The 20,409-nt window shown below is 35.9% G+C and overlaps 1 protein-coding gene across 2 annotated transcripts in view; it reads right to left on the reverse strand.

Annotated features, from left to right (window-relative positions):
- The window catches only part of Ctdspl2 (CTD small phosphatase like 2), a 51,359-nt gene that overhangs the window by 5,033 nt on the left and 25,917 nt on the right, over positions 1–20,409 (reverse strand). For both annotated transcript variants that reach the window (XM_048459480.3, XM_048459479.3), the window contains exons 7-12: positions 20,126–20,237; positions 17,064–17,150; positions 6,951–7,013; positions 6,772–6,851; positions 4,115–4,241; positions 2,171–2,266 (exon numbers count right to left, since the gene is read on the reverse strand). In XM_048459480.3, the coding sequence (XP_048315437.1) occupies positions 2,171–2,266; positions 4,115–4,241; positions 6,772–6,851; positions 6,951–7,013; positions 17,064–17,150; positions 20,126–20,237 (565 nt within the window). The remainder of the gene's footprint in view (positions 1–2,170; positions 2,267–4,114; positions 4,242–6,771; positions 6,852–6,950; positions 7,014–17,063; positions 17,151–20,125; positions 20,238–20,409) is intronic.

Genomic DNA, 20,409 nt, shown 5'->3' on the forward strand with positions numbered 1-20,409 from the left:
AGGGTATGTGAAGGTTGTACGCAAACACCACACACAACTCTCTAAGGGACTTGAGCACATGTGGATATTGTTATTATGAAGGATCCTGGATTCAATCTAGAAGGGTTATGGAGCGGTGACTGTATTAGACTACAATATAAAATAAGTTCAGAATTACATTTAGACTTTAAGCTTTTTTCTTTCTTGTCATGTTTTTTTGTTAAAAAACATTAAGCTAAACCAATAGATAAAGGTTGAGTGACAAAGCATTACTACTAAATGTGAATTATGACAGTAAAAATGCATCATTTTAGAGCATATGTAAACAAAAGAGGAAACTATGAAAAGTAAAGTCAAAGCACTCAGTATATATACTTTTAAAAACTGGTAGGCCTTATTTAATAATTTCTAACAGAATTCAAAACTGTTCATGGAAAACAATGGTGGGCAGTAAGAACCGGGGTTTAGAACCTGAAATGAGGCTACAAATCACTAAATTTGTTCTAAGCCCTCTATCTTTGCCCAGGGGAGGAATATTATTTATTCTTTGAGCATCCCAGCCTCCAGTCCAGGATTTCTCTTATAAAGCCCAAGGAGAAGGAAGCCTTTTCTGAGTCCTTGTTCTCTCCAGTGCTTCTAGCTTCTCTGTTCATTTTCCTGACGAATCACTTAGAGAAGGAAAGCCTTGCTGTAAACACTGTGATTTGCTGGGCATAGCAGTACTCAACAGGCAGGCAAATCTCTAAGAGCTGGAGGCCGGCCTGATACACATTCCAGGCCAGCCAAGTCTCTGGGACCCTGTCTCAAACAACAAAAAAACCACCTTGATCTATTTCTTTGGTCCATTTTACTGGCCACTGCTAAAACTTCCCTTGAAGACCAGCTGCATCATGGAAGGTTTCGTATCCTGCCTGAGGCAGAATCCTGGCAGTTCCAGCTGATCAAAACCATCTCTGCCTTCCATCAGAACCACCTGTGAGGATTCCAGAACTACTCTCCCAGGCAATCTTTTTGCCTCGCCACCACACACATGGCTGAACTCTTCCATGTCAGGGAAATACTGAGCTGTTTTTAGCTCTCACACTCCTGCTTACTCTTAACTCCAAGCAAAAGCTAGGGGAAGTTTGTAAAAGGTTAGACTCCCTGAGGCTAACTGATCAATCGCATCACAGTGCAAGGCCAAGCTCACTCTCAAGTTGCCAACAAGAGCCCTGCAAGTCCTCCTACTTTCTGCTTATTTTTGTACATTTCAGGACAGAGAACTATGAGTACTGAAAACTTTATCTTTTCAATATGCAAACAGAAACAAACTGTAGAGAATTTTTTTTTAGACAAGAGTTCCATTTAGTCCCAGGCTGACCTCAAGCTCACCATGCAAAAATCACCTTTAATTCCTGATCCTCCTGCCTCTGTGATCCTTAGCGCTGCATTCATTCATATGCACCACAACACTCAGAAAACTTTTGTTTCAATAGAAGAATGAGCCTAGTCAATTTCTACTGCATTTTAAGTTTTATTAAAAAACAACAAAACCAATTAGTATTTTTTCAACTTTTGCCACAATCATCTTCTTTTTTTATTTTTTAAAAAGATTTACTTATTTATTATGTATACAATGTTCTGTCTGCATGTGTTTATGCAGGCCAGAAGTTGGCACCAGATTTTATTACAGGTGGGTCACCATGTGGTTGCTGGGAATTGAACTCAGGACCTCTGGAAGAACAATCAGTGCTCTTAACCGCTGAGCCATCTCTCCAGCACCCCCTCTTTTTTTTTTTTTTTAAAGAGTTATTTATTATGTAGTCAGTGTTCTGCCTGCATGTATTCCTGCAGGCCAGAAGAGGGCACCAAATCTCATTACGATGGTTGTGAGCACATGCGGTTGTTGGGAACTGAACTCAGGACCATGGAAAAGCAGCCAAAGCTCTTAACCACTGAGCCATCTCTCCAGCCCCTTGCCACAATCTTCTACCACTTAACTTTATTATTTGTTGCTGTTATTCTTTTTTAGGGAGGATTTCTCTATATATGTAACCTAGACTGCCCTCAATCTTATGATTCTCCCTCTTTAGTCTTCCAAGTTGGTACACAGTTAACTTTAAAAGCCAATACACAGAGAGAGATTTGTTCAATATAGTTCAGCTAACAATAATAGCAGCAGCAATAAAAATCAAATAGATGACATACTTACCAGTTCTACAAGCTTCTCCAGAAATGGAATCAATTTTAGGAGTTCATTGTCATTTTTATCCATAAACCAGCTTTCTATAGGAATTCCATTAGAAAGCTAAAACAATAAATATGCAATTAAGTTCTTTTTAACTACATTAGCCTGCTTTGGAAAACTTAATAAACAGAGTTAAATAAATATGGACATAAAAGTTACTCTGGAAAAAAATATTAGATTTCACTGGCAGCTCAATAACGCAAGACAGAGTTTAACTGACTGTTCAGTGTCCCTTACTTTCTAGGTGAGTGCAAAAAAATAATAAAGAGCTCACTAGGCGATTCTACAATATTCATTCAAGAAACTCACCAGCACAACGCTAGTCACTGTGGAGTAAAGAGAAACTACCAACCTAAAAACTCTCAGAAAGCATATATGAATACTTTTACACAAGGACCATGCCCTTCCTATTCACTGGTTTTTTCTTTCTTTCTTCCTTCCTTTCCTTTTTGAAACACTCTATAGTCACTGTTCTATTCTTTTAAGAAGGGGTCTTGAGCTGGGTGGTGGTGGCACACGCCTTTAATTCCAGTACTTGGGAAGCAGAGGCAGGCGGATCCCCGTTCGTTTGAGGCCAGCCTGGTCTACAGAGTGAGTTTCAGGACAGGATCTAAAGATACAGAGAAACCCTGTCTTGAAAAAAACCAACCCCCATCCCCTCAAAAAAGGAGAGAGAGAAGGGGTCTTGAACTGGGTGGTGGCAGCACACACCTTTAATCCCAGCACTTGGGAGGTAGAGGCAGGTGGAATTCTGTATGTCCGAGGCCAGTTTGCTCTACAGAGCAAGTTCCAGGACAGTCAAGTCAGGGCTGTTACACTGTCAAACCCTGTCGCTCTGTGGCCCAGGCAGGCCTTTAACACCTGTGTTTAAACAATCAATCCTTCCACCCAAGACTAACCATTTTCCTGCTATCAACTCATGAGTACAAGTAAAAGTACAAATACAAGGTAGGAAAAGCGCTGATTTTAACAAAGTAAACACTGGGGCAGGGATAGGGCCTTTAATTCCAGCATTTGGAAAGCAAAAGAATGCTGATCTCCGAGTTCAAGGTTGGCATGGGCTACATATACATATATTGAGAGAGAGAGAGAGAGAGAGAGAGAGAGAGAGAGAGAGAGAGAGAGAGAGAGAGAGAGAGAGAGAGAGAGAGACTGTCTTAAAAGATAAAACAAAAAACACCCAGTGTGTGTCTTCCAATAATTCAGGTGGTAAAACAGAGCTATAGAAATATTAGCAAAACAGGCTGAGCAGTGGTGGTGCACGCCTTTAATCCCTGTACTTGGGAGCGAGAGGCAGGCAGACCTCTGTGAGTTCGAGTCCAGCCTGGTCTACAAGAGCTAGTTCCAGGACAGGCTCCAAAGCTACAGAGAAACCCTGTCTCGAAAAACAAAAAGAAATAACAGCAAAACACACAAAAAATCTAGCCAAAACACTTCAAATTATTTAAGTCAGTAGACAAGTATATTGCTAATTTTAGTTTTCAAACATGTTTATAATTTTAAAAAAATATCAAGGGGTGGTGGTGGCACATGCTTTTAATCCCAGCACTCAGGAGGCAGAGGCAGGTGGATCTCTGTGAGTTCCAGGCCAGCCTGATCTACAAAGCTATGGCTGTCACACAGGGAAAACCTGTCTTGAACAAAACAAACAAACAAATAGAAATGCTACTAAATGGTATCCTGATTCCTCATTTTATCTGCAGATTTACTACTTAGATTTCTCTTAATTTATGTTGTACTTCATGTAGAAAACAAATTTCCACAAGTACTTATCCATTTGGTCTTTCTAATCCTAAAAGAATACACAGTAAACAAAAATTATTGGTTTTTTTCTATCATAATTTCTTGGCAGCAATTGTCTTCTTTGTAATTTTTCCAACTGAGTTTCTTTAGGAATCTTCTCCCTACCTGATAGGCAAAGGCTTGTGGTGAGTTGTCAATTATTATAGTTTTGGAAAGATCTCTTCCAAGGATATTTAAGTCCTTTATATAGTTTCCTTGTACACAAACACAATGTTCTCGGAAAAGCCGATGCCTAAACAAAAATAAAAACAGATTTTAAAACATGCACTGAAATTCATATGCCACAAGATTTCTAAGTATTCTTTCTCTCAGGAAGCAAATTCAACTACAAACATTGGCCTAAGTTGTAGTATAGTTTCAATATAAAAATTCTTAGCAATTATTGAGACCTTTAAAAAAAAAAACCAAATATTACAATGGTTGAAACAACTCGGGTCTATACTATGTCATAAAATAAAAAGGGAATTAAAACTTTTAAGTTGTTTTTGTAATTTAATTACCCAAGAAAGCTCAGCTCAGATGCAGCATTTGGTTGTCATCGAGGTCCTGCTTTTTAACCAATTTTCCAGATGGTTGACTGAGGCACAAGTGACTTGCCCAAGGTCACAGTAAGTCTGTGGTTAGTTGGAAACCAGGATCCTCCTGGCTCCCAGTCCTTTGCTCTAACCAGTAGACCACACAGCCTCCCTATCCCTGTACATGCCAGAATAGAAAATATAAGAAGGTATGTTTTTGTATTGGAGTTAAAATATTTTTTTTTTTAGTTTTCCTAATATTTTTTTGAGAAAAGATGCTGCTGAGGCCAAAACATTCCATCATTTCAACTTTCCCCAAACACTCTTATTTCTCTCTCTCTCTCTCTCTGTGTGTGTGTGTGTGTGTGTGTGTATCTGTGTGTGTGTAATATCAATTCAAAGAACAGGGATTGAAAAAAAATCAAATGTAAACTAATAATCTTACAAACTAAATAGAAAATTCTGCCATTTTAAAAGCTATTAAAAGATGTATAATTCTTATATACTATAGTAATTATGCAATCTGAATTTATAATCAAGATACTATTCTCTAAATATTACTAATACTGAAACAGGTTTTTCAGCTTGAAATACGTTTGTGCTATATGCCTTAACAACTGAGTTTGTCTTGCTGCTTAACCCTTAACAAATGTTCATGAGCAATATACTATTCATGCCTGTACTTTCTGTTTTATAATTTCAAGAAATGAGTATTTTCAGCTGGGCATAGTGGTGCATACACAGATGCAGTTGCATCTCTGTGAGCTCCAGGGCAGCCAGGGCTACACAGAGAAACCCTGTCTTGGGGAAAAAAAAGAAAAAAAAAAAAAAAAAGAAGAAAGCATTTTTACCCATACACCCTGTCCCAGTTCAACACCAACATTTAAAAAGCTCACAAACTCATCTTAAAAAAAAGCAGTGCTAGTGGCAATGACGATTAGGGAGTTTTAGTTACCCAGCTACTAAGAGATAATTCTCTAAAGCACTTCAAAATATTCCAATCAGTCACATTTTTTTTTTCCTCTTTAAAAATCCAATATGGTAGAACAAATGAGCATTTCCAAGTGTGTAGATTTTACAACACAATGTAACAGCATGGCTTCTCCCCAGGAAATGAAACTGCACAAGGGCCAGGACCATGCTGCTTACAACTGTTGCTAGAATACTACAGATAGTGAAAAGAAATCTTTTAACATGAATAGTCATCAAAGCAAAATCTAAATTTATATACTTTTATTAAAGTTAGGTACAGTGAGCATATATTACAGTATACATCTGTGAATAGGAAATACCATATCTTATCTCTGTAACTTATATGATCCTTTCTATTAAAAATTAAAGATCGCAGTTTAATTGTAACCATTCAAAAAAAAGTTCCTTTGAGTTTGTTGAGACAGCATCTCACTGTATAGTTCAAGCTGGCATGAAATGCAGAGATCTGCCTATCTCTATTTCACAAGCTCTGGAGTTAAAGTCTTATGCCACAACACATGGGAATAAAGTATCATCAATAGTAAACTAGGTTGGAGATCTATAACTAAAAGTATGGGAGATAATGCTCAAAACAATATCCAGCTAAATAGCTGCTATGAGCTTCTTACATCCTTTCTCTATTCTTTATCACTAAGTCAGACGATGGAGTAAAGTACTACAGTCTTGACTAAAGTGTCTTCAGCTGACAGAAATAAAAAGACTGATTTTCAAAATCTCCCAAGGCAACCCTGCTACCCAGGAACACACTTCATTTGCTGGTTAATGACATACACAAGGAACAGAGTCCAGATCAGGATAAACTGCGTGATCAAGCCAGTTTTAATTTCCAGATAGATGCAAGTAACGTTTTCTCAGGAGAGAAGGCAAATCTAGTCTTAAAGAATCCTTTCTACTATATTTCTAAATGCCATTACAAAGGCAATATAACAAACATTATCTCAGAGACACGAAAGTAAAACAAACTCATAGTGAAAATATCCACCACCACCCGCCTCACCCAAATTCCCAAAGAAATGAAGATATAGATGTAATAGGAAATATATCTGACTTTGGGACCCTGAATGTCTGTCTGAAGTCACATAATTAGAAACTCTTAAAGAGTTTGTTTGTGGGACTTAAAAAACTCATTTAGTATTCAACACAATAATCTCTAGATATCAGCCAACTGAAAATGGCCATTAAAATTAAATAAAGTCAAGGTAATTGCATGGAGGAGTGTGACAGACATTTCTACGATTTCTTAATTAAATTTACCTGACCAGTTGCTTTTTAGGGTCTAGTATGTTCAGTAACTTGTCTGCATACACCTTCTTAGAAGCAGTAAAAAGAATGATCTACAAATTCAGGGAAAAGAAGTAATCATTATACATGATCTAAATATGGGTACTATATTGAATAAAAAATACATAGCTAATTAGTTTAAACACATTTACCTCATACAGCTGAGACATTCGTTCAAGGAATTCCCTGAAGAATGGTCTTAATCTCACATAAACCTGAAGAAATGCAAAGATAGTTTTCAGCAAATAAACATAATTTAAAAGTTCTTATTTTAAAGTAACAGAAATATTTACTAAGTACCACTCAAACCAAACATATTCCATGTACCAGAAGCCCTTAAGATGACTTTTAGAGACAGTAATCATTGATCATTTCATTTTTAATAGCAAATACAACTGTATTTCACTGGAATGTAATTTCAAAAAGCATTTCAACTAAAAATAGATTTCCCTCACTATAGATTCTGATCCACCAATCAGTTCCATCTTCCAAGCAGGTAGCATCCATCCAATTATGCTGCAGACTGTGAGTCCAGCTCTGAGCTGACCTGTCTCAATGAACCTTCCTTAATTACTCAAAACTTCTTCTAAACAAGTACTTATTAAAAATATCTATTGAATTTTTATATTAAGACAAGCAATAGTCAAGAAGGTGGTATCTGGATTGGCGAGTTTAAATAACCCCTCCCTTTTCTAAAGAAATCAAACTTATCCTTCACATTTAATGTTTCAGATATAACAACCGAGTTTCTAAGTATACAAAGACAATAGTTCTCGAAGTTTATTTCTCAAGATTTCACACACACATATAAAACATATATAATATATATATATACTGAGTTGGGTTGAGACAGGGTTTCTGTGTCGTTCTGGCTGTCCTGAAACTCACTTTGTAGACCAGGCTGGCTTTGAACTCAGAGATCCACCTGCCTCTGCCTGGGGAGTGCTGGGATTAAAAGAGGCGTGCAGCACCTAGCTATATATTCTTATCTCTAAGTCAAGCTTCTTTCCTAGTGTTATTGCTCTTTTAATATGCTGCGACAATCAGAAAAAAGACACAATTATAAGCCATAAATAACCACTGAAACTACTTACAAAAGACTGTTCACTCCTCTTTTTTTTTTTTTTTAAAGATTTATTTATTTATTATGTATACAACATTCCTTCCGTGTGTGCCTGCAGGCCAGAAGAGGGCACCAGATCTCATTATAGATGGCTGTAAGCTACCATGCTGGGAATTGAACTCAGGACCTCCGGAAGAGCAGCCAGTGCTCTTAACCACTGAGCCATCTCTCCAGTCCCTTCACTCCTTATGTTCACTAGTGACTAAATTTTAGAAAAGCTTTGTACTCCACTGAAAGATGATTACTGATTGCATATATCTTAAATAAAGCTGAGTTAAACAGATTGTGACTTTGTAACAAGCCTGTGGTGACAAAACATCTAATGCACGCTTAGTGTTCAATTTTGCCATCTACTAAAAACGTTTCTGTGACAAAAAGGCCAGTTCTGGGAATGTTTTACAGTAAAACTGGGAAAGCATGCAACAAAAGAAGACAAAAGTGACATTTTCCCAGCGACTTCCAGGTGAGACTAAACCTATAATAGCATTATGCATCCTACTGCTATTTCTATGTTTAAATTTAACATATAACCTATAATTTGGCATGCTTTCAAAATGAAAGGTAGCACTAAGGACAGAAGAGCACACTGCTAGTGTTTCTGTCCTGAGAACACAGTGTTAAGAAGAGCTGTCTGTCAAGGTGTCCATCTGCAGAACAGATTCACTGTTTAATCAGAAAGGAATCACAAAAAGATTCAAAGACACAGATAACACAGTAGCTAATGGTGAAAAAAAAAATAGTGGCCAGGTCTGGAACAATGTTAGAGAGCTGTGCCATGTGATACAAACGCACACAACCATAACGAAAATAGAGATGAGGTACACGCCCAACAGGGTTTATGACTCGGAAATCTATTAAACATGAACAGGAATATATATGGATCAGCAAGCCCCAATTTTGTTCTAAAAGAAAGAATAAAGTATGTATGACATGGTCTATCTACTGGGGGCAGGTGTGCTGTGGTGTGCATCTGACATCGGTCAGAGGACAACTTTTTGAAAATCCATTTTCTTCTCTCCCCATGTAGGGTCCAGGAACCAAACTCATGTGGCAAGTCTTTTCCTGTTGAGCCATCTCATTGGCTCCAAAAATTTAGTTCCTGACACTAACATTATTTAATTGTAGTAGATCACAAAGACAGATACAGGCATACCTCTAAATCCTTCCAAACCTAAGCTCACAAGTAACAGTTAGCTCCATTTTCTTGCCTAAACTTCAGCCTCATACAGGATTCTATTCTGAAGCACCCATCCGTCATTTCCTACCAACTATTCTCTTAAAAACTCACAACTTTTTGTTTTGTTTTGTTGAGACAGGGTCTTAGTCTGCAGCCCAGACTAGTCTGGAACTTCCTATGTAGCCAGGATGACCTGGCTACTGTGGTGATCCTTCCTGCCCAGCTTTCCCAACACTGGCATTCCAGGCGTTTGTAGCCGTGCCTAACCAAATGCAACTCCTAACTGTGTAAACTCTTAAAGACTAAAAGACTGATTTCACTCTAGTTAACATGCTCTTCAGATTTACAGCAATGCTATTTAGGTTAAGTCTTCCTTCCATAAACCAAATATATTTTGGAAAATAAGTTAAATTTAAAAATAATGCTTAATGATGCAATAAGCATTACTTATTACTTAAGTAATAAATGTATTAGTACATTTATTACTAATAAATGATTACTATCTGGCAAGACTGACAATTACTCAAAAGTGGGTATTTGTGAATAAGTATATTTTGCCAAATTTTTAAAATTCAGAAACATTAAAATTTGTTGGGTGATGGTGGCGCACACCTTTAATCCCAGCACTTGGGAGGCAGAGACAGGCAGATCTCTGAATGTGAAGCCAGCCTGGTCTAGAGTTAAGTTCTAAGACAGCCAAGGTTATATAGTGAGACCCTGTTTCAAAAAACAAAAAAACCATTAGAATCTATGAAGAACTGGCTTTACTAAAATTTAAATTTATAAGGAAAAATTATATATATATAAATACATATACACACACACACATATATATATATACACAGACACACACAGACACACATATATACAATTAGAATCCAGTATACTACATTAACAATATAACACTACTTGACAATGAATAATAGTTTATTTTCTGTGTCCCCTTTGGTAGTCTGTCAATGAAAATTAACTGATGTTCATGGTACTAACAAAGCACAATAGAACCACACTTACTAAAAGTCAATTACATAGAAGACTATTTACAAATTGATTATAAACACTGAATTTAAGTCTGATTAAATACAAATTTAACTTATTTCTATTAATTTATCAAAACTTCATGTTATTTTAACAATAAGACAGAGAAACAAAGCAAAATCCTACCTAGAGCAATTTCAACTTGTGAGAAAATTACTAGTCAACTTTTTTAGGAGAAAAATTTTACATGATTTCCAAGCCCAGATTAACATTAAAAACAAGGTTTTGTGTATGTGTGTGTTGTTTTTTTCATATGATGGTGGCACACACCTTTAATCCCAGCATTCAGTAGGCAGAAGCAAGACAATCTCTCTGAGTTTGAGGCCAGCGTGGTCTACAGAGTAAGTTTCAGGGCAGTTAGAATTACTCAGAGAAACCCTGTCTTGAAAAAAATCTTTGATACATCCTTTGAACTTATTGGTATACTATGTCTATAATTTAAAAAAATAGTAAGTTTATAGGGTAGAAGTATAGATCAAGGTTTACATATATGCTTGGCTTAGTAGGGCCCTGGGTTAGCATCGAAAGAAACATACAGTCAGTAACCCATTAGAGATATGAGCTTTTGACCCCACTACTCCAGAGGCTGAAGCAGAAGGATTTCATTGAGTTTAATACCAGTCTGAGCCACAATAAATAAATGAATGAATGAATGAGCGAGCGGGCAAGTATATGGCAGAGAAAAAGTACACTAGGTATTTCTTTAAACAAAAAGATACTTTGTGAGCACTATTTAATAAGCAAAGACGAGTGCAAGTCATGTCAATACATGTGATCTCAGCACTTGGGTAGCTGAAAGCAGAAAACAAATGATGCTGGAGTTTTTGAAGAATTAATTAAATGTTAAATTATTGGGGGGGAAGATCTTATAATGAATAGACATACTGGGATACAAAGCGGCTCTGCCAATTTCCAACCTTTTGTCACAACTTCATTTCCTCATCTATAAAATGGATCCCAATGTTACGAAGGGTAAACAATATAGTAAGCGTTTGGTATTGTACCCAGTGAATGTAAGGTGACAAAAATTGGTAAACACTATTACCTACCTCTTTATTTAAAAGTCACCAGTCCCCCCTATTATGGGGTAAAACTGAGCAACCACAATTCTAAAGAGGAAGCCTTACAGCTATCAACTAGTCTCTTAAAAGAAAAACATTACTGACTCCACCAATATTTTCTTAGCATTAGCATGAAAACACTGAAACAAAGGCCAAATCTTTTCCAAGGACAGAAAGGCTGCTCAAGTAGGAGCCATGGAGGCCCCCACTCTATAACCTATAGGTTAATTTAGTAAGCATTTGCCTCAACTAGTTCCAGTAAGAGGTGGGGAATCAATCTGGGGATGAACAAGGAAGGACTAAAACACCAGAACCTGAATTTTCCTTAACTATGAAATAGAATTCAATCTGAAAAGGGGTTTAGAGTCCAAACAGGATAAACTGAAGTTTAATGTATTCATGTACATTATTAAGTATTCAATGAAGAATGTTTATGATGGGAAAAAATAGCGACTTATTCACACATAAATTTAAGTATATAAGTACAGATATAAAACTTTAAATGACATCTATTAGGAGAAACTGTAATTACTTCAAAGGCAAAAAGAAAGTAGCCATATAAGTAACAAAATATTGCCTTTAAAAACCATTTTAGCATAAGCCAACATGGTGGGCCATGCCTTTGCAAAGCAGGCAGATCTCTGTGCTATTAAGGCCATCTGGTCTTGAGTGAGTTCCAGGCCAGTCAGCATCTCAAAGTAAAACTTTGTAGTAGTAACAACAACAACAACAATAACAACAGCAATAAGAAATCATTCTAGTGAGCAATCGGGAAGTTGAAAGATTATGAGTTCTAGGCCAGCCTGGGCTATACATAGTGAGACCGTATCTCAAAAATAAAATTAAACAAAAACCACTCTCAAAAATCATTTTAAAGATAATGAACCCTCCAATTTAGTTCATGCTGTAATCAACTCTCATCTCTTCTATATTTAAAATATTTTCAGCTGTTAAATAAGAACTTTCAAGGGTAAAGTCCATCTACCCCTCCCCATATATAGCCCAAGCAAGCCTCAAACTCTTCTAAGCTGTGATGACATACATGCACCACCTCTCTGGCTGTATAATTTGCTTTTTTAAGTGATTTATTCCTAATTTGAGATACTTTAACAATTCCCATGAAATATGTTAAAGAGAAAACTGTAAGTTTAATTTATATAATTTCTAATCTAAAAATCAATAATAACTATAATGAAAACACAGTGCCCATGATTACTTACTAAGAAAGATGGGAAAGTTACTTTACAATTATTCTAAAGTATTATTTTTCAGGTAAGTTATTATCCAAATATTGTTCTCTCCTACCTAAAAGTGACATCAGTACTAAATATTCTTAACCCCAAATACTATATACAAGGCATAATTACATACAAACATACACGTTTATGTACAACAAAAGAAAGTTTATAAAACTCAGCAACAAAATGCCTCTTTAATTATAAAGTCAGAATTTGAAAAAGAAAATATAATCAGGTATTGAAAACAGAATTCTTCACTTAAATATATTTTTCTTCATGAAGTGAAAATAAAGCTGGTTTTCTAGGAAGAGCTAGACACTTCTAACTCTCTTTCTGTGATATGGAAAATGCCCTGAGCTCTATGATTTTCAAGAAAACAAAGTAGGAAGAGGCTGAGTTTTGCTAACCGGGCTCTCCACTGGCCTCTTTCTTCCCCACCACTCTCTCCATAAAAGCAACCTCAACCAATGAAAGAAAGCATTACAAGTAGCTCCCTACAGCATCCTAGCTCCTTGAGTGCTTACCATAGTCTGATTTCTGGACAGCTGACCCAAAGTTTGTTGATTTTACTGATCCTCAGAAAGCCACTGACTGGCTAAAGTCTTAATGGTGAATACAGTCAAAAAATCAGATGCCCCTGCCTTACTGTACAGAATGAGGAGATGGACAACACAGTTGCGTTTGATGCACTGTGGTGAGACATATGAGGTATCTTCTTTGTCTTCAATCAGCCACATTTGGGCTGAGTAGCTCTATTACATCTTCAAAAAACTGAGCTCCAGTTCTTGATGGAGACAGAGGAAGGTCATTGAGGAGGTGTTTCAGCTCAAGAGCTAAGTGAAAAATGTCTTTTGATTCAGTTCTGCTTGTGGATAGCAGTCATCTTCTGGATGGAAGAGGGAGTGAGATGACCTAGAGTCTTGAATTGGTGGATCTGCAGGAACAGAAACTAAATACAGTGGAGACCTCTTAACTGAGTAACACCACGAGATGGATTTCCTGACAATGTGTCATATTAAACTAACTACAAGTTTAAACGTGCACTGGGAGTGATCATGCACCTCTTTCCAAATGAAATGCATCTGTACCATTTTATAAATATATCCTTCCTTAATCACTATGGCGACAATACTTAAGAAAATGTGTATTAAAAAGTACAGCAATTCAAACAATCTGTACCTTTTGTGACTCTAATACCCTAACTTTCAAGTCCGTTCTTTCATATTTTCCATATACACAAACAAGTCTGCCCACTATATCTAGGATCAGGAGTAACATGTCAACTTTAATTTGAGATGAATCTTTTGTTTTCCCCCCTAAGAAATGGAATTTAGGTAAATACTAAATTCAAACTTGAATGATTTATCTGCCTGAAAATTCTAAGGCTGGTAGTATCTGAATTTATTCCTATTTACCAAAATAAGGAGAGTATATGTCATAAAGTAAAGCAATCTAAGTATAGTAGTTACCTGAAACGTCCCTCAATCTTAAAAAAGCCTATTACCAGATCACCATGAATTTAAATTTTCTATATAAAAGTAAGAATTCTGATGAATATTTGGTTACTCACTTCTACTCAAATTTAAGTATATGCTCCCAAAATTATTAGGCCAGCAAATCAAGGACTGTAAGAAATACAACCTCCCACTTACTTTTAAAAATATTTCATTCTACCGGAAGACAACCATATTTTTGGCTATTTTTTGAGACACGGTTCCACTATGGTGAGGAATTATATAGTCCAGGCTGGTCTCCAATCAATGATCTTTCTCCTGTTATAGCCTCCCCTGTACTGGAGTTATAGAGTGCGGGATTATGGGTGTTCACCACCTCTTCTGGCCAACTCTTTTTGATGGATGGTTCTTTCATGTTGGAAAAGCAGAAAAAGTGCTTGCAGCAAGAGCTGTAAAACCTAAAACTCCTGATTTAGATATCTTTTTGTTTTGTTTTTTCAAGACAGGGTTTCTTTGTGTAGCCCTGGCTGTCATAAAACTTGCTCTGTAGACCAGGCTGGCCTTGAACTCACAGAGATCCACCTGCCTCTGCCTCCCAAGTGCCAGGATTAAAGGAGTGCGCCACCACCTCCTGGCTTTGATAATTTTTAAAGTATATTTAAACTGTTTTAAAGTGGAAAAAAGTAGAATTGAAATTAGATATAAATGAACCATTACAAATTGAACACAAACCTAAAATAAATCCCAAGTGGATACTTTATCTCATCTTTATTCAGAGCAAGAAGCTGATTTTTAAATACACACACACACACAGAGAGGAAAAAAAAGTGTGTGCACGCAATTCACACACACACACACACACAAGGGAGGTGCTATGGAATAGATAGATATATTTAAGAAGTACAAGTAAATGTCATGGATGTGCTATGTAAATTTCACCTCAATAAGTTATTTTAAAATAAGAGTATATACAGTATTTATGGGTTTCCACCTTTATGTGGGCCATATTACATTACAGTGGTTAGATATGTAAGTTACATCTTACCTAATAATGTGGTTTCTCCAAAATCTCTTAGCTCATCCCAGACCCTTGTGTATATTCTTCTTTGCCAGTAGATGGAGACAACACCACTGAAAGTTTAAAAGACATCATTCCCTGTTTAAAGGGAGCTTGCTGGTCTGAAAAAAACTGGGGGGAGCCCTAAGCCAAAGACTCCATTTTTAAAAAGCTACGTTAAAACCAGAAATCCAAGGAAATATACCCAATATTAACTATGGATATCTTTAAAAATTTAGCATAGGGGACTTAAATATGTCCTTCATAAAGTAAATAAATCATAATACTAAAAATGCAATCATTTCTACAGCTTCTAAAACTCAAACTTCCTGCTCACTGCTATTTAGATGGCTGGGTCACTTCACTCAGTTTCAGAAAGTGTGACTCAAAGTATATGTGGAAAAGGTTTCAGAATTCTATAAAGGTAAGCATAATATATTGCATAGCTTTTCTAAGTATTACTTAATATATACAGTCATAAGCCTTTTATTCAAACAAAGATCCACAGGAAAATAATAACTTTTAAAAAAAGAAAAGGCAGAAATGGTAGAAGCAATAAGAAAAATTTCTATATATACTCATACTGAAAGGAGCCAAATGGAATCTACTTCTCATATTTATTTCACTACTCAAAAAAAAAAAACAGAAACAAAAACAAACAAACAAAAAGCTACACACAAAACCCCCAGAAGCCATTTGTAAGAGATAAATTTCAAATCAGGAAATTTAAGAATTATCAAGTAAGTTTTTCTTCTGAAATTCAAAGGCCTAAAACCAATTCTCAAAGTCATTCAAAATAAATAGCTAAAACCAAGCCACAAAGAACAACAAACAAGGCTACTACACTCAAACAGAACACTAAGTTATTGCTATATTAATTATGTTAGCCTTTAAGACTCCCGTTCCTTAACTGGGCTAAACACCAGCAATCTTTCTGGTATAGTTCATTCAGAAAGAAAAACAACAAAATAAAAAACACCTTAAACCAAGTAAGAATCCAAAAAAAAAAAAAAATAAATAAATTTAAGTATGTTTTCCTCTTGCCCTAATGTATCAGGAGTAATATCAGATTACTTTAAAAGGAAATGAATATACTATTCAGATATTATAATACCCATCTAGATTAAATAAGACCAAAAATCACTAGTAAAATAAACCCTCACTACTCATGACTACATAAAAGCGTTTGGCAAAGTAGCCTGAAACTACTTCTACTTAACTGTGAAATCTTATGACTCCTGCAAGACAACAACTAAAATCTATCAAAAAACCATTTTGCACCTGCCCACCAAGAATACAAACAAACCAGGGGCCTGGCCATTACCCACAAGGCAAATGCCTACAACTTTATAAAACCCAAGATGGCTTGGCTTCCTCTTGACACATTTGACCTGTTCCAATCTTTCAGCAGCTGGTGTATATATATATAAAGATCACACTAATGCATATGCAAACACACAAAAGGATTTTGCAATTTTCTAAATATATTCATTTATTAATTAAGCCAATCCTGTTGACAGGAAATTTTAACAAAAATCTGGCCAACACAGATAATCCACAGTAAAATCTTAACAGTATTTATATTTTGCACTGTAACCTGTCCATTGACAAAGATGAGAGAAATGCAGGTACCTAAATTCTTTACATATAAAAGTAGCAACTACAGGAGTCCTTGAATTCTGTGATTAATATAAATTAGGTACACTGAACTGTAATTTACAGATAACATTACTTTAGTAAGTAAAAATGACCAACAAGGAATGAACATTCTTTGTATTAATTGGATTTAGGGGGAAAAATAAAGGCAAAACCCCCAGGTATTAACCTGGCAAGTTCTTCCTGGGGATCTGTGTCAGTGTTCCTTGCCTCCACCTGCTGGCAAAGAGTATGAAACTAGTAGAGATCACAAGTTAGCAAAGTTAGAATTTTTTGGTTACAAATTAATGTTGTTCATATAACTCTCTAGCATTATACTATTTTGTGTTAACACACTATTAAAATATAGATAAAAACTATTAATAATCTACAGAAAGACATACTGAACATCATAAAAAATTTTTCTTGGCTCAGAATGTTACCTAGTAGTTTAAAAATTAGGTTTAAAATATCTTAATTACCTGATAAATGACATCTTGGAAAAGGACTGGAAAAGTAAGTGCTGCATCTTCTAGCTCATTCAGACTACAGTGCACTAGTGTTTCATCCTTAAAACAAACACAGAGTAAAACAAAACATTAAAAGAAACTTCAAAGGACAGTTTTATGTGGTCATGATCACCCTTCACATGTGGAATTTATATGTCGCATAATGTGACACAGCATATTAGGACAGGATTATTCCTAGAGTTGGTGGTTCTCGGGTCTAGGTTTTGGAGCATAAACAGCACCACGATCCTTGGGAACTATATTCCTTATGAGTTACAGACTCAGTGGCTGTGATAAACCTCTCAGGCACCTCTGCAGAATATTCAAGTTTGAAAACCTTTGCTCTGAGCTCTGCAGCTCAACTTTTTGTTAAAGAACATTTGTTACTCCTTTTGTATTTTAACTTTCTTAAGAAAATAATCATTTAGCTGTTTTTTTTTTAAAAAAAAGACTTATTTATATATTATATATACAGTGTTCTGACGGCATGTCTCCCTACAGGCCAGAAGAGGGTACCAGATTCCATTATGAATGGTTGTGGACCACCATGAAGTTGTTGGAAATTGAACTCAGGACCTCTGAAAGGGTAGTCAGTGCTCTTAACTGCTGAGCCACCCATCATTTAGTTTTTAAAAGACAGTCTCACTATATAGTCTAGGCTATCTTCAAATTCATGATCTCCTCCTCTTGTATTACCTCTTGAGAGCTGACAGAAGCATGTGCTACCACCATCTGTTTATACTAACTATATTTTATTGAATTAGCTCATGCAAGTCTAGAATCTAATTATTTGTATTTTCTCACATAAAACATCTTCAAACTTTTTATAAAAAAGATTATTAACTTAGGATTAGATGTTATAGTATCTTAGTATATTTCATCTACCTTCATTAAACAGCTAATGAAAACTTATCTTAGGATATCAAATCCTGATTTCTTACTGAAAATAATAAGAGAGTTGCTCAAGAAAAATGTCTAAGTCAAGAAATTTCTTAAAACCTGAATGTTAAAAAGGACTGGGAATATAACTGACTTGGAAGAGTGTTTCCTACCATGCACCAAGCCTCAGTTTGATTAGATCCCCAGGACTATACAATAGGTTAAGGTGGCACATGCCTATTATCCTCAACACTTGGGGAGATGGAAGCAGAAAATCAGGAATCCAAGCTTATCCTTGGCTATATAAGTTCAAGGATAGCTTAGGCTATCTCAAAAATAAAACATACTGTTAATAACCACCCTCAAATTTTTCAATGGGCTTAGTTAAGCTCAACTAAAATTGTCAGGCAGCGTTGGCACAAGCCTTTAATCTCAGAACTCGGGAGGCAAGAGCAGGTGAATCTCTCAATTGCAGGCCAGCCTGGTCGACAGAGATAGTTTAAGGACAATCAGGGCTACACAGAGAAATCCTGTCTCGAAAAATAACAACAACAACAACAACAAACCCCAAAACCAAACCAAACCAACAAACAAAAAAACCCAAACAAAAGTAAAAGGACTAGCTTTACATCAAGATAAGTTTACTGAGAATTAAATAACATTTCTAATTATGGGATACCAGGAACAAGTTAAGCAATAAATTGCTTTCCAGCACATTAAATACATTAAATAAAACTGTAAGTAGGTGGTAAATATGTTTAAAAAGAAAATCACACACACAGAAAGGGTTGGTAAAAGATGAGATATTCAATTCAAACTTTTTCTGGTACCCAAAAGGTATAAAAACACTCAGAAATGTAGATTTTTTTTTTAGATAGAAGTCTTGCTAAACTTTAAAAAAAAAAAAGATTTATTTATTATGTATACAGTGTTCTGCCTGGATGTATGCCTGCAGGCCAGAAGAGAGCACCAGATCTCATTATGGCCACCATGTGGTTTTTGGGATTCGAACTCAGGACCTCTGGAAGAATAGCCAGTGCTTGTAACTGTTGTGCTATCTCTCCAGCCCAGTCCTGCTACTCGTGTCTCAGCCTCTTCCGTAGTTCAGGCTACAAAGCACATAAAGTTATATCCTATACCAAGTATGCAAACTAGAAATTTTTAAATCACATTGAGAAAAAAAAAGGTTCATTGGTAATTAAATAAATCTATTTTACTGGTAATTAAATAATCTACTTTATTGGTAATTAAATGAACTGAAAATAAAAACAGAATAGGGACACAGTTCAGCTGGTGAATTTCAGCAAAAGTCCCTAACATCAAACACACCAGGCACAGTGGCACATTGCAGACCTCAGACCCCAGTACTTGGGAGGAAAAAGTTGAAGGTCAGAAGTTCAAAATCATCCTCAGCTACATGCGGAGTTTGAGGTCAGTCCAGGTCACGTGAGAACTTTTCTTAAGAGGGGAAGGGGTAGGAAAAAACACATTCTAATAGTTAACTTATTGAAGCCAAATTCTATTTGGACCTTCAGGAAAAGAAAATTATAAAAATAAAAGGAAATCTAAATTCTAGACATCATTTTAATAGGATCAAACTGGAAATTGCAGGGGTTTTTACGGCACTGGAGAGATTCTCAGTGATTAGAAACCTTGCTAGTCTTGCAGAAGTTCTGGGTTCAGTTACAACTATCCACAGCTCCAGTTCTAGGGGATCCAGAGCCTTCTTCTGGCCTCCTGTGGTATCAGACATTTACTGGTACAGAGATACATGTAGTGTATATCACTTGTCTTGCATATGTAAGACCCTGGATCAATTACCAACTTCTCAAAAAAGTAAACATCAAATAAAATTAGAAACAAATCACAGGATCTCAAGGATCTCAAGAATGTGGAGGAAAAACTCATTTAAATGCAAAAGTAAAAGTCTAATTGATTTTCAAAATATACCAGATTCCAACCAAACTAGTCTAATGCTAGGATTCGTCGAGCCCCTAGCATTTATTTACTTAAATAAAAACATTTCAAACACTCAGAACATATTTATAGTAAGCATGATGACTCCTTATTTGCTTGTATTCTTTGCAGTACTTTGGACTGTTACTTTAAGAGAATTTAACCCTTATTCTTTGTACCTGTAAAGAAAACACACTCACCAGATCTAACACCAGGGAGAACTCTGGTGTGCTTCTCGTTTTCAAAGGAAGAGCAGGTTTCCTATTTAGTTGTTCTTCTGTCAGAGGCGGAACATGTTTGATGAAATAATAGCTATAAATCAAATTTTAAGAAAATTTCAACACTTCTATGTTTCATACATATCAAACACTATTGAATTTATACTAGCTTGGGATGTGCTCAGCTATACAGTATTTGCCTAGAAGATGCAAGACATTGGGTTCAATCCCTACAGTACAAAGTAAAACAAAAGCAGCCTTGTGAT

Source organism: Myodes glareolus, chromosome 10, assembly GCF_982192425.1.
Source record: "Myodes glareolus chromosome 10, mMyoGla1.1, whole genome shotgun sequence".
In the NCBI taxonomy this organism is placed as follows: domain Eukaryota; kingdom Metazoa; phylum Chordata; class Mammalia; order Rodentia; family Cricetidae; genus Myodes; species Myodes glareolus.